Raw genomic sequence first — 13,878 nt, 5'->3', positions numbered from 1 at the left:
CATTTGAACATAAAAACCACGATTCTACGTAACACTTTATAATAAAACAGCAGATTCGTTTTAAACATTTATCTTCGCGTTGAGTAATTTTAAACTGATGTAGGAATAAAAATAGTTTTAAACGATACAATGATTTGGCTATCCAACGTGCGAGATGACAAGCACCTGGTGTTTTAAAGTGTATATCTTTAGGTGGCACACCACCTAAAAATATTATTATTAGTTCGAGAAATTCTTTATAATCATCTCTAGGTAGTTCTTCTTCGAGTTTAATTTTACAAAATTGTATCATCTCATCAGCAATTCCCATTAAAATATTTTTTACATGTTCATCAGTANTGTATCATCTCATCAGCAATTCCCATTAAAATATTTTTTACATGTTCATCAGTAGTCCAAATTAAATAAGAATTTTTATCAATATTTGGTCATTTTTTTTTTTAAATTTTTAAACAAGGTAATTTCAGGTTCTGTACTTGTTGCTAATTTTACTTCAGTAAATATGCCTTGCAAAACTATTTCGTAAACATGGTGCCTACATGCTAAGAATAAAATATCTATCAAATTTTTGTTTTAGGAGGTGGCATGCGCCATTTAATCGGCTAGTATTGCTCGCAGTTGTGTCAAATACAGAAGTAACGATTTTATTTAAAATAGACTATTCCTCTAAAGTTTCATAAATAGCAGAAGTTATTTCAATTCCTGTACCTGGATCTATCTGAGGAACTCCGAGCAATTGACTAACATTGTGTGCTATAATAATTATAGGAAGTCGATCAACTTTAGATGTTCCAGTTATATCTGGTAGTAATTTAGAATCCCAGTGGAGTATTAATGATTTTGTGTTTAAATGATCAACTTTGCACTTTAAATCTTGAAAAATATATTTACGAAATTTTTTTCTAGCAGATTTTATTGACGTTTTGTTAATAACATACACACTTGGATCGACGGAAATAGTATCTAAAACTGCTGTTAGTATGTGAACGCAATCTCTGTCGCCACTTTGAAAGGTTACAAATATAAGAAAATCAAACTAATTGGCCGCAACGAAAAATTTGTAACTTTCATGGCGTTTTACAAAATTATAAGAAAAGGGTCGCCAACCTACTGGGCGTGACAGTGTATTGTCGGACCACAGTAGGATTTAAAAAAAATGAACTTTTGTATATTAAAACAATTAGAAAAAATATATAATTAATAAATATTAAAGTTGATGTCCGTTGAGTCGTTGATAGTAGATGTACACCAAAACCTCNTTGAGTCGTTGATAGTAGATGTACACCAAAACCTCTTGACAGTTGTCACATAACCATATCAATGAGGGATGACCTTATACAAGGCCGTTGCCCGTACCTTATAAACTAGGGGAGTTGATTTTTGAAAGGAGAAAAAAAAAATACATTGAGTCCATTGAAGATGGAACACGAAAAAAAAGAAAAATTTGATGGTTAAGTTAAATTAAGGGGACTTTATTAAGAAAAAAAAAAAACAAAAAAAAATTAAATTAACACGAGGCAAAAAACCGAATGGTCAAAAAACCTCGTCTACAAATTAAAGGGGACAAAGAAAGAAAAAAAAATACTAGTTACACCTACACTTTTATTGTTAGAGAATACGATGAACGCCTTCGGGTACCCGCCGGCTATTAATCGCAGCATTGCCGTTAAGCACGGCGGGTATACGTCCCAAGTAAGCGACTAGTTTTAGGCAGTTAGACTTAGCTTGCAAGACGTTGGGACACCCCGGAATAAAATGCACTACGTTACCCCATTGTACCAATAATATATACATATCACCCATAAAGTATATTATAAAACCTATTAAAAAAATCACAAAAAAATATGGATATAACATGACAGGTGGTCTTGTACACGCCTGCCATGTTGCGGGACCTAAATAAAAAAAATATAGGGGCACCTACACAAAAAAAACTATATAAAAAAATTCGCCACACGTGCTTATGGCACGGCGCACTAAAAAAAAAACTGGCTCAAAAACATTAAATAAACATTATACATTACCCGCTCCGAAGGGCTAAAGAAACAGGAGGCAGGTTTAACCGACGCCGTGATAAACAAAAATTACATTTTTACATAGCGGGCGCTCACGAGAAAAACAAAATTATATTATAAGAAACNACTCGCGAGAAAAACAAAATTATATTATAAGAAACACAAAAGTTGCAGCGTACACAATTAAATCTACCGCTACGGACGGGAAATAGTACGACCAGTTCCGACTATGGCTATTCCCCGACAAAACGTCCGGCGTTTGACCCGGCGGTCCGTTGGCGACAACACGGCTAGGCTTTAGAGTAGGGGTCAAAAAAAAACTAAATACCCAGTGCCGGAAATTATTAAGAACAATTTAAATCATAAGGAGACAATGTATGCGGTGAGCAGTGCAAATGACGTTCAAGATTGGAAAGGAGCGGGGTGAATGTACACACAAATGCCGTCCATGAACCGGTCCGAAGTAGTACACAGCTGACTATCTCNAAACCGGTCTGAAGTAGTACACAGCTGACTATCTCGCACGCGCATAAACAAATCCTAACACCTTATCGTGATTATTTAACTGACAAACGCCGTCGCAGTCCGCATTCGGCTCAACACAAATATATATATATATACAAATAAATAAAAAAATAAATAGATACTTTTGTCACGTTACAACTTTACACTTGTCAAGTACAGCCGCTAAACGCTTAGACATTATTTCTTTCCTAGCTCTTTTTTTTTTCATCAGAATCAGGTAAAATTTTTTCTTGGGTGTTCGATGTACTAGGAAGACAAGGATTTTGTAATTCTGACAGGTCATCAGAGTTTGAGGAATCTGACAAAGATGAATCAATTTTGGAACAATAAACTAAAATAAAAGTGATCATATCAAGGAAAACATTTTTATTTTATAACGTTATAAAATAGTATGTTTTTTTAATAAACGTTTCTTTTTAATAATAAATTATTATGCATCGGTAGAATTATATTATTCGTGAATAAAGTAATAAAAATAATGAAATATAAAATAAAAAAAAAATATTAAGTCTATATGTCACTTTCGGAATTAAGGTATGGTATTTATTCAATGTTAATAATACATCTTAAATTAAATTAAATTTATTAATTAAAAACTTTATGTTTCAATTATTTATTATAATTGTCATAAGTTCGCATTACTTACTTATGATAAATTTGAATTTTAATTGATGTTTTTGTTTCATTAATAATTAATACATAAAAAATTTACCTGAAGATTTCATTTCATCATAAGCTCTATTTCTTCTTTCGGCAAAATTTGTAGACCTTTTTTCAATTCGTTCTTCAAGTTTTTGATGTTTTCTATCTGTTCCCAGCATACAACCAGATCTTTCTTTTGTCCTTTGAGCAATTAAAAACTTTTTGTCGCTTTCTATTTTCATTAAATTAAGAGCATTAGCATGTGCTATATCAAAAATATCATCCAACTTATTTACAAATTCTTCTTCTTTTTTTTTATTAGCAGCTAATTTTCTAGTGGCATGTTTTTGTAGGTTTCGCCATTCATTATACAATGATTCAACTTTTGCGGTTAAGTGATATTCTTCTCTAACTGGAATACGCGCTTTTTCCCAGAATATAACAATTTCACGAACAACTAATTTTGCACTATCATGAACATTTAATTTTACATTTCGTACGTTAAAAAAAAGTACACTTAAAACTTGTCTTATAGAAGGTAGCTTGCTGCCAACAATTTAATTCGACATGTTACCAATTAAAAATATTTTACTAGATTCTCTGAGGTTTATTTTTGATGATGATGCTATAATACAGTGTAGAGCACTTAACAAGTTGACTGGCAAGATTTTTGTTACTCAATGTAAATGTGAGTTAATTTAATGCTCATACCAGTCAACTTGTTAAACGGCCGATTTTAAAATTAGCTTTTCTCGATATTAATTTCAGATAAAAACATTTGATGAATACTTTTCATGTAAAAGTAACATGCCATATAATAATAATGTAACAGTGAAGCTGTAAACAACGCGCGTTTGCCATAATATCTTTTTACAAAAATAACGATAGTTATGTGGTTGCGCAGCGTTCATTACGTGTACATTTCCACCTTAAAAGGCATGATCCAGTACAATGATACCGCCCCTAGCCATTTCTATACATTTTATCGTTAAATTTGATCGCTCAATCATTTTACAAGTAAACCAGGGCATATTATCAACCGTTTTTCTAAAATATATTAATACAAATAAAACACCAATTTTACAGAAAAAATAAATTAATGACTTCTATATCATTTTTCTTGGAAAATAATAGACTTGAGAAAAATGTTAAAAGAATACTTTTTATTAAAAATGTTAATAGCTACAATTTAAATTCTGTCCATTTTTACAATTAGTGCAATAATTTTCTATCAATAAGCAAAAATAACTCAGAAAACGACTTGTTATCAATTTTCACCCCCTTGGGGGTACCTGAAGGGGTTGATTAATCATGGCCAAATTTTACTCAAATTACTTTTTTGTAATAATGAACCAATTGGGAGGGGGAGGTGAGAAATGAAAAATATTTATAAAAAATTTTCTCTCCTATAAATAAGGAACACCCGAATATAGATAGACATATTTTTATAATTATATTTTGAAAAGTTCAGAGTAAATTTAAAAAATATTGATATCGATTATAGGGAATTCATTGAAAATATTATTAATAAAAATATAGTATAATATAAAAAGAGCTTAAAAAAATATATAAAAAAAGGTAATAAATCATTACAGACGCGGGTCTCATTGTAGAGAATGTTTTCAAAATTTAATATACACACAGAGATTAATTAATCGAAATAAACCCAAGACACTATAAATGATTGTTAACACTGAATGAAGAAATCACCATAAGATTAACTAAGTCAACTACGAAAGGAAATAAAAGTAAGTGCAAATATTTATTTGCATGCTTTAATTCTTAAAAACTCACGTAATAAACAAGAATAATAATAAGGGATTTCTATAAGATATTATTATAAGAAATTACCTAGAAATTATTAAAATTATTTTTATTTAAGTGATCTATTGCAATAAAAAGGCAAAAATATAGTGAAATTTCTGATAAATTTATAGTAAATAGTAATTATATAAACTACATATTAATCTTAACAATATTATTATTTTATTCTCCTAAAATTTTCTATTTAACAACGTAAAAATTGAAGTTGACATTAAAGATATGTTAGCAAATTCAACTTTTTTTTAATATAAACTATCAAAAAATCAACCTAAATATATCAATAAATAGGTGAAAAATGATATTTTGCATTTATTATTTTTAAAATATTAAAAATCAATATATGTAATAATTTAAATATGTAATAAATCATTTTAAAAGAAGTATTAATAACTTCTATGTAATTTGTTGTTATTGAATTTGTTGCTTAAATGTTACAAACTTATATAAGGGAGTGATACCGTAATTCTTAATTAAATAAATTACACTTTCATAGAAAATAATATTAGGATTACTCTATTATTTTTTAAATAAACACTGAAAATATAAATATTTTATAAAAATGTATATTCATAAATATCATAATAATTATAATTATTATAATACATGTTTATAATTATAATAAAAATTATTGATATTACAATAAACATTGTTAAAAAGAAACCTTTATAATTTTTTTCTGGTTAAAACAGCTTCTTTATTTTACTAATCATCAAACCTATGCACACCTAATTAATTGTATATACCCAAGTAATGTGATGTCACATTTTTCATACGCCTTAAATTTGATGGATTTAATGCATTACTTATGTGTGGATCTAAAAATATATATATATATATATATATATATAATCGTTATATTGTAAATTATCCTAAAGACTATATTATAATTGAACAGAGTTTCTCTTTATATGTTAAGTTTTAGTGAAATTTTATATTGTAAACACAACTCATTTCGAAAAGACATTATTTTCTATTTTTATTTGTAATTGTATGAAATCAACATTTTGCAATTAAAAAATAATGAACTAAATTTGGGTTACTTTATCTTATTTTGTATTAAAATCATTAATCATTCTAACATATATATTATTTTGATTTACTTAATAATTATAATAACATATATAAGGTGACTCCTTTAATATGGTTTCAAGTATAAAACATACAATAATTTTTTGTTTTCAGAAGTTATTAGTATTCTAAGTTCAAATAGAAATTTGGCCTTAAACCCTCTCTAAGCATCTTAAAATAATGTCAGCTTCTATTTTTTAAATGTAATCATACAAGATGTATCAGATCTAACTAGCAGTTCTTATGACTTTTGATACAATTAAAATTATGTTGTAATTTCATTTTCGTCATGACTCAAGTGCTAAGACATCTAATGATGCGACTGAATCAGTTGGATCATTTTCATGTTTATACGTATGTTAAACATATACGTTTCTAATTAAAAAACGAATCTGTTGCAACTTTAAGGGGAAAGATTTTTAACATTCTCCTAATTACTAAAATAGCGCCATTTTTTTGTTAAACTTTATATGCTAGAATACTGTAAACTTTTGGAAAGAAAAATTATAGTATATTTTAAATTCATTATGGTATTGCATGGGCCATTTTTAAACACTTTATATTTTATAATAAGTACAAACCATCGATACAGAATTCTTCAATTTTTATGCGGCATATTGGACACTTTGGATAATATTCACTTTTATTACTAATATAATCAGCACAGATTATACCTATTCTGTGAAGGCAAGGTTTTAGTACAACGTGTCGAAGTTCTTCTTTGCATGCACATCTTTCTATTAACTCTAAATGTTATATATAAGGTTAAAGTAAACTCTAAAATCATATTTATTTAGTTAATATAATAATACTTAAATATCTTTAACGATATAAACAGTATATCGCTCTAAATTACATTGATTTTTATTCTTTTATGATTAGTTGATTTTCGTCAGAAATTGTAGTTAACGCATGATTATAATATTAAAAATACCTATTCATATTGTTAAATCTATACAAATGTCCTCTATAACTTTTATTGTTATAGTTCTTATAAACATTATTTCTAAAATTTTGGCTTAATTTGTTGTTTCTACATATATTAGTCCTATAATTCATTAGTCTACGCTAATTATGGATTGGATATATCATTAAACTCTGGTGATCTTCTACATAATTTATAATTCCATAATCATTGAATTTACCTTTTTGATTTTTTAAAAGAGAATCTATTTTTATAAAAATTTCTGAATCGCTATTATATTTTCTCATATTTGTATTTTATTAAATTCCTAAAATATTAGGAGTGTAACTACTAATTATTGTAGTTTTTGAAACTGATTTTTTTTTTTTAATGAAAAACTCAATAGTTTTTAGGAAAATTAGTGTCTTCCCACATTTCATTTGCCTTATTGTCCAGATATTGTTAAAATTCATTAAAATCGGACTTACATTGTTCTTTCTAATTTGGATGATTATCCATGATTGATTGCAATTTGAATTTAATATTTTTTAATTTTAAATTAATAATGTAGTATTAATTTTAAAACCAAAGTTATTGTAATTTTGTAAATATAAAAGATATTTTTTTAAATAATTACCTATATTTTTATAACGTAATATTGGTTCTCTGCATATAGGACATTTAGTACCATTTTTTAGTGATAGCTCGTTAGCACAATCATTACATATTTTATGATAACAAGGACTTAATGTTACACTCAATGTTTTTTCTAATCGACAAATACAGCATGTTTGTTCACTGTCTAATGTAAAATATTAATTTACAATTATATTTTATGTAAAAATAATAATAATCGTATGGCTAATGTAAAACAACGGTTAAATTACAGATAAGTTCTAGTTCACCATTGAATTTCATTTTTAAAAATTATAGAATCCAACATACATAGTCTAAGAATTATAATAAAATTATGGGGATTGTATGGGTCTGTTTGTTGATGAAATTGAACTCAAAGCATATTTAAAAGTCTTAAATTAAGTACTTATATTATATTAATATAAATTATTAGATTAGTTTATGTTTATGAGCCCAGATATTTTATCTTATAAAATTAACCTTTTGCATCGAAACTTTTTATTATGATTGTGATATTAATCACTGTCAAATATTATTTTATCTTGACCCATCTAGACTTGCCACCCACGTACTTTGTTTTTTTATGTACTTTTATAAAATTCTAGCTAAAGAAATGATTACAATCTCATTGAAGCGTTTTATGATAGTGATGTTAATGTCAGGTATTTAATGTGTATATGAAAAATAGATGATCCCTTTTAGTAATAATTATTTTTGAATATTTTTTCTTAAAATTTTAGTGGAGGTAAACTTGAGTAAATTTAATATTTAAAAGCTTACCATTTTCCAAAGTATGATCTTGAATTTGATTACAATTTTTTACTGGACACTTACTAGTTTTGTTTTTATTTATACAATTTTGTCCAACAAAATGGTTACAATGTTTCAATTTTTTTACAGAAAGTTCATCGTTGCAGTTTTGGCAAAAATTTTTCACTTCTTCTAAAATTAATATTGCTTTATTTGTAATTAGTTATTTGTTGACGCGACTACTCAAACAACCACTCGCTAAGTTTAATCTCATCTTTATTGGTTATTTAAGTAAAATATAATATTAAATAAGATTTAAATGTGATTTATAAATATATGCATGGATCATCTTTGTAACTATTAATGTTTATACAATAATTATGTATATTATAAAGAAGGATCCTTGTTATTTTCAAACAAAATGTTGAAATGATAAAATACAATTTCATTTAAAAAACTGAAATTATAATGAACTAACAAAAGTCAGAATAATCAATTTTTTTTTTTACGGTACGTTTGTATTATATAAAACAATAAATTATTAAATATCGATCTTCTTAAAAATTTTAGTTTGAAATTAATCAATAAAATAAATATATAAATCATTTTTTAAAGTAATATATTTATTTAATAGAGAACTTATAACTGAAATAAATTTAAAAAAATGTAAGTACATACAAGGAAGGAGACGTCTAAACTAACAACTCTTATAACGTTTGATACAAACGTTTGATTTCTCTGTAATTTTTTATTTTTTTTTTATAAAACTAGTAAAAAATAGCTAACATTTTTTATCAAAAACAAATGATAAAAAAAAAATTTAAATGAACTCTCATTTTTCAAAATATGTTAGTTTATAAGACATTATGTTGTAAGTTAACATTTATAAATGTACCAACTGGCTCACGAAAAATCATATCTGTTGACTAAGTCATAACTGCAATAAACACTCTGTATCTGTGAATAGTCACGTAGTAAAAAGAAAAATAGCTACATGTATTGTAATCCCTCGTATATTATACATGTATTTTAATACAAAAATTCAAAACTTTTAAGTGTTATATCTATAAAATGTCTTAAGTTATATTAATCATTTAAACGACAATTACTATAAAAAAAATCTATCATTTAATTAAACTCAAAATATGTGTTCTCATTTGAAAAAATAAAGTTGATAACGTTACAAGGCATTAGGGACAAACTTAAAGAGTATTTTTTAGCTTATAATTAGAGAACATTATGTAGCTAAAAGTTACAAAACAAAAATATTCAAAATTATTTTTATACTGAGAGTAATTGTGTGGGTTATGATATAAAATCATTCTGTATATAACATAAGAGTATAGTATTATAATATAATGGAATAATTAAAAAATTTCCAATAAAAATAAAATACAATCTAAAGATTAGTATTGATTTATTTCTTATGAAGGTGAAATTAATCACGGTTAGATTTCAATAATAAACTATTCCCCGTCCATAGAGTAAGGAAAAAAATTACCTAATCTAAAAAAATCACTAACTGTTAATTTACATTGTGGACATATTTCTGTTTTTGTGTTTAATTGGTAATGTGCACAAGTATTGCCAATTTTATGAAAACAAGATTTTATTGTAACTGTAGATGCTTCTTCTTTGCAAGAGTAACATAAACCGTTATCATCTGTAAAAATATTATATAATTACCATGTTTAAAAATTTTGCATAAAAATAAATCTATATTTTTAATTTATATCTTTAACTAAAAAAAAAAAATTGATATTTAACAAAAAAATGAAGGATTTATTAAAAATGATAAATTTAAGTAAAATACGCACTAATATTTTCGTAATTTTTTATTAATTTTTCGCATGATGAAACCTTACATAAATTTCTCGCATTGAAAGCACATGTTGCACACAATCGGTGTAAACAAGGTTTTAAAAATACTACCGGTTTCGATTTGTAACAAACTTCACATAAGTCAGAATTGCCTTTTACAAAATATTTTATTAAATTATTATAATAATAATTATTATTATTTTTATATGGTTACTAATGACGATTATATTTCTATTGTCAATGCAAAAATTATACAACATAAAAAGTTCAATTAGACGATCTAATTTAAATCTATAAGCAACAACCTATTACACAATGCTGAATTGAAAAATACCAAAATATAATTTATGAAATTTGCTACGAAAAATGTATACTTAGAATTTGAGTATACTTGATATAAATCAATTAATTAATTGTAATATACTAAGTATAATAATGTTAGTTTTTTAGTTTTGTTTATCAATGATAGGTGTTAACTGAAATTATGTAAAAAATTGTAATGTATGAACAGTTTTTATTTTTAATATTAATTTTATAAAAACTTGAATACACTATTATTATATCAAATAGTCTTACCTTCGCGAAATAAGGATGCCACATTTAAAACTGCCACGACTGAAAAATTACTTTCAGCATATAAAAATTTATTTATAAAAGAGACCTACATAGGTCAGTTGGCAATATCTAGTGCTTCGATTTATAAGTATTATGCATTAGACTCGATTCCATTGCGCTATACTAAACAAGTTTTTTCTCTTCTCAACTTTAAATCTTAAATATAACGTCTTAAGATAATGCGTTATTTTTATATAGAATAATGCAATAAATGGAATTAAAATGAAAATTATAAAATTCAAAATGTTATATGCAATTTTCTTATAGTTCACCAATATTTCATAATACAATAATATAAGAATTTATGTAACAATAATTAGTACTTAATTTTANAATATAAGAATTTATGTAACAATAATTAGTACTTAATTTTATTTGATAACTGCTTCCTACATTAACGCTTAAATCTATTCATGAGTTTTTTTTATGTTTTGTATTCAAAAAAATTCTGTGAGGTACAATAGTTATTTTTGACATATTTTGTATGACTACTAAACAAGATTGTTCCATAAAAATATTTTTATAAAACTATATATATCATTTTTCTGAATTTATAGATGACTAATAATTTTTTAGTGTTTCATAGAATCAGCTTTTAAATTATTATAATAATTTTTTTTTTCACGCAGTGTAATATTTAGATTAGAATGATCAAAACTATAAATTTGCCACCTTATAACTCATTTGATGTGTATTGTCAAACAACACTAGGTTTAATATTAGATGCTAATTCGAAACTCTTTATAATGTATAAATTGATTTAAATAATTTTTATAGTTATCTGATATTAATGCTACTGACTTATTCACCAAAATTATAGAAAACGTAAAAATTATTTCAAATAAAATGTTATCATAATTCCATACTTGTAGTTCAAAAATTTAATCTTTAATTAGCAGTTATATTTTGTATTATACTAATATATAATATTTTGATTATTAAAAAAATATTTAAGTTATTATCTTGAAAAACTAAACAAAAATCGATTGATTCAGCAAACTCTAAAAATATAACAGTTACATTATTGTTTCTTTAGTTATTTGTTTAGTTAAAAGATTAAATTTACCAAATGAGAACATCAAATTAGTTTTTATGCAAATAGGATTTTATTTTTAAATGTATAGATCATAAATTTGGAAAGAAATTAGCATTCTTATATTTTTCATAATATTATTAAATATTTTAATAATAATAATATTATAATATATAATATTTTCACATGACTTTTCAAATACCTAACTATATCTTAAAATTCTTACCATTTTTTACTTACAAGTTATTTCACCAGTGAACTATTAACTAGTTTGGGCAATTTCTAAATAATTTGGTCATTTATATGTTCAGCGAATTTTTTGTTCAAAATCTATATATTATTAATGATTTCTTTGCAAAAATTTCAAGTCAATAAAACTTGTACAAATAAATATATAAAAAATTCAAAAAATTGTATTTTAAAATGAGATTAATATTAATTATGACTGCACTTGTGTCTTCACGTGAACACAGCTCAAATGCCAATATACGTGTATTAAAAAGTGTATAGGTTACGTTTTATAAACGTCTCATATAATGAGTATAATAATAAAAACGTATCAAAAGTACAATACATTTTTTTAACTATTGGTTTTGATGGATTTGATTCAATCGATAAATTTTGNATACATTTTTTTAACTATTGGTTTTGATGGATTTGATTCAATCGATAAATTTTGTTAAAATTAATTATTAATTATACTTAAAAGTTCCAAAGAAATACTTACTACTTTTTATCATCGATACGAAGCTAAGAAGATTAATTTTTCTATGATGTATTATTTAATTTTTTTTTTTTGTGTCTGTTACCACTTTTTCTCAGCTCTAACCGAACCAATTTCTTTCAACAATACATCAAAATAACACAAATTATATCTAGTCGAAGACATTACCCTCAAAAATTGAAAAAATTTTCTTCGTTTTCCATAAATGGTAAACAAAAATCGCTAATTTTTAATATTTATTCAATTTTAGCTTTGATGCGAAGCTGAGAAGGTATTAATTTTACTATGATGTGTTTTTTTTTTTAGCTTTGATGCGAAGCTGAAAAGGTATTGGTTTTACTATGATGTGTTTTTTTTATTAGTTTTTTTTTTATGTCTGTTGCCACTTTTTCTCAGCTCTCACTAGACCGATTTCTTTTGAAAATACGTCAAAAGATCACAAATCGTATCTAGTTGAAGACNGATACGTCAAAAGTCACAAATCGTATCTAGTCGAAGACATTACCCTTAAAAATTGAAAAAAAATTCCCTCGTTCCCCGTAAATGGGGGAAACCTACAAACANGATGTGTTTTTTTTATTAGTTTTTTTTTTATGTCTGTTGCCACTTTTTCTCAGCTCTCACTAGACCGATTTCTTTTGAAAATACGTCAAAAGATCACAAATCGTATCTAGTTGAAGACATTACCCTTAAAAATTGAAATAAATTCCCTCGTTCCCCGTAAATGGGGGAAACCTATAAAAAAATTACAAATTTAAAAATCTCTAATTTTCGAAATTTNCTCCAAAAAAATTACAAATTTAAAAATCGCTAATTTTCGAAATTTTTTCAATTTTTTTTACTAAAATGTGCCGTAACTTTTTCAAAAATGAACATATCAATATAATTTTTTTTTTATAGATGCTTGATGTCTTTACCTATCATTTGATATATATTTTTTGTAAATTTGACACTTAACCTGCCAANTTTTTGTAAATTTGACCCTTTATCTGCCCACAGGGGGGGATTTAAAAAGTCAACTTTTTCACAAAAAATTAACTTTTTCAACTTAACTTTTGAAAATGTTCTGGAAGATCTGACACTTTTATATATATCTTAAATTAAAGCTAACGTAATATACTTTAATTTGAAAAAAAAAAAATTGACCTCTGAACTTGTCTTCATGGTGAAAATGGCTATCGAATGATATTTTTGTGTGAAAATTCTCGATTTTATAATTTACATTTTTTACTTTATAATGTTATAATTTTTTGAAAAATGTATGGATCAACACAATTTTTTTATGAGAAATAATATTTTTTAATAATCCCTTTTTCATTCA

The 13,878-nt window shown here is 25.4% G+C and overlaps 2 protein-coding genes across 3 annotated transcripts; both read right to left on the bottom strand.

The window, feature by feature from the left end:
- Positions 1–391: 391 nt before the first annotated feature.
- On the bottom strand, positions 392–4,175 carry LOC126901539 (uncharacterized). 2 transcript variants are annotated; one of them, XM_050678043.1, is made up of 2 exons: positions 3,253–4,175; positions 392–542 (listed from the first exon to the last, which is right to left on the bottom strand). In XM_050678043.1, exons 1-2 carry the CDS (start codon positions 3,422–3,424, stop codon positions 418–420), a joined length of 297 nt encoding a protein of 98 aa, XP_050534000.1. In that variant the 5' UTR covers positions 3,425–4,175; the 3' UTR covers positions 392–417. The 2 variants fall into 2 exon arrangements, with proteins under 2 accessions (XP_050534000.1, XP_050533999.1); XM_050678042.1 differs by lacking the exon at positions 392–542 and adding an exon at positions 2,651–2,871.
- Positions 4,176–5,629: 1,454 nt separating this feature from the next.
- Positions 5,630–11,879, bottom strand: LOC126902144 (uncharacterized). The gene is made up of 9 exons (XM_050679169.1): positions 11,867–11,879; positions 11,765–11,801; positions 10,762–10,802; positions 10,182–10,337; positions 9,866–10,027; positions 8,395–8,556; positions 7,616–7,780; positions 6,656–6,820; positions 5,630–5,821 (listed from the first exon to the last, which is right to left on the bottom strand). The coding sequence occupies exons 1-9, from the start codon at positions 11,877–11,879 to the stop codon at positions 5,736–5,738; spliced, it is 987 nt and encodes a 328-aa protein (XP_050535126.1). The 3' UTR covers positions 5,630–5,735.
- Between the last annotated feature and the right edge of the window lie 1,999 nt (positions 11,880–13,878).

Source organism: Daktulosphaira vitifoliae, unplaced genomic scaffold (genome assembly GCF_025091365.1).
Source record: "Daktulosphaira vitifoliae isolate Bord-2020 unplaced genomic scaffold, ASM2509136v1 Scaffold_3, whole genome shotgun sequence".
In the NCBI taxonomy this organism is placed as follows: Eukaryota; Metazoa; Arthropoda; class Insecta; order Hemiptera; family Phylloxeridae; genus Daktulosphaira; species Daktulosphaira vitifoliae.
The sequence above is the reverse complement of the archived record's forward strand: the minus strand, read 5'-3'. Positions and strand labels throughout refer to the sequence as shown.

What these genes read in the sequence shown, in the direction of transcription:
- LOC126901539 (XM_050678042.1), bottom strand. Translation starts at nt 3,424, where the DNA reads ATGAAAATAGAAAGCGACAAAAAGTTTTTAATTGCTCAAAGGACAAAA. An exon ending in TGATGAAATGAAATCTTCAG is followed by an intron (nt 2,872 to 3,252) that starts GTAAATTTTTTA and finishes CTTTTATTTTAG; the next exon opens with TTTATTGTTCCAAAATTGAT.
- LOC126902144 (XM_050679169.1), bottom strand. An exon ending in AAAAAATTACGAAAATATTA is followed by an intron (nt 10,028 to 10,181) that starts GTGCGTATTTTA and finishes ATATTTTTACAG; the next exon opens with ATGATAACGGTTTATGTTAC. An exon ending in TGAAGAATTCTGTATCGATG is followed by an intron (nt 5,822 to 6,655) that starts GTTTGTACTTAT and finishes ATATATTTTTAG; the next exon opens with ATCCACACATAAGTAATGCA.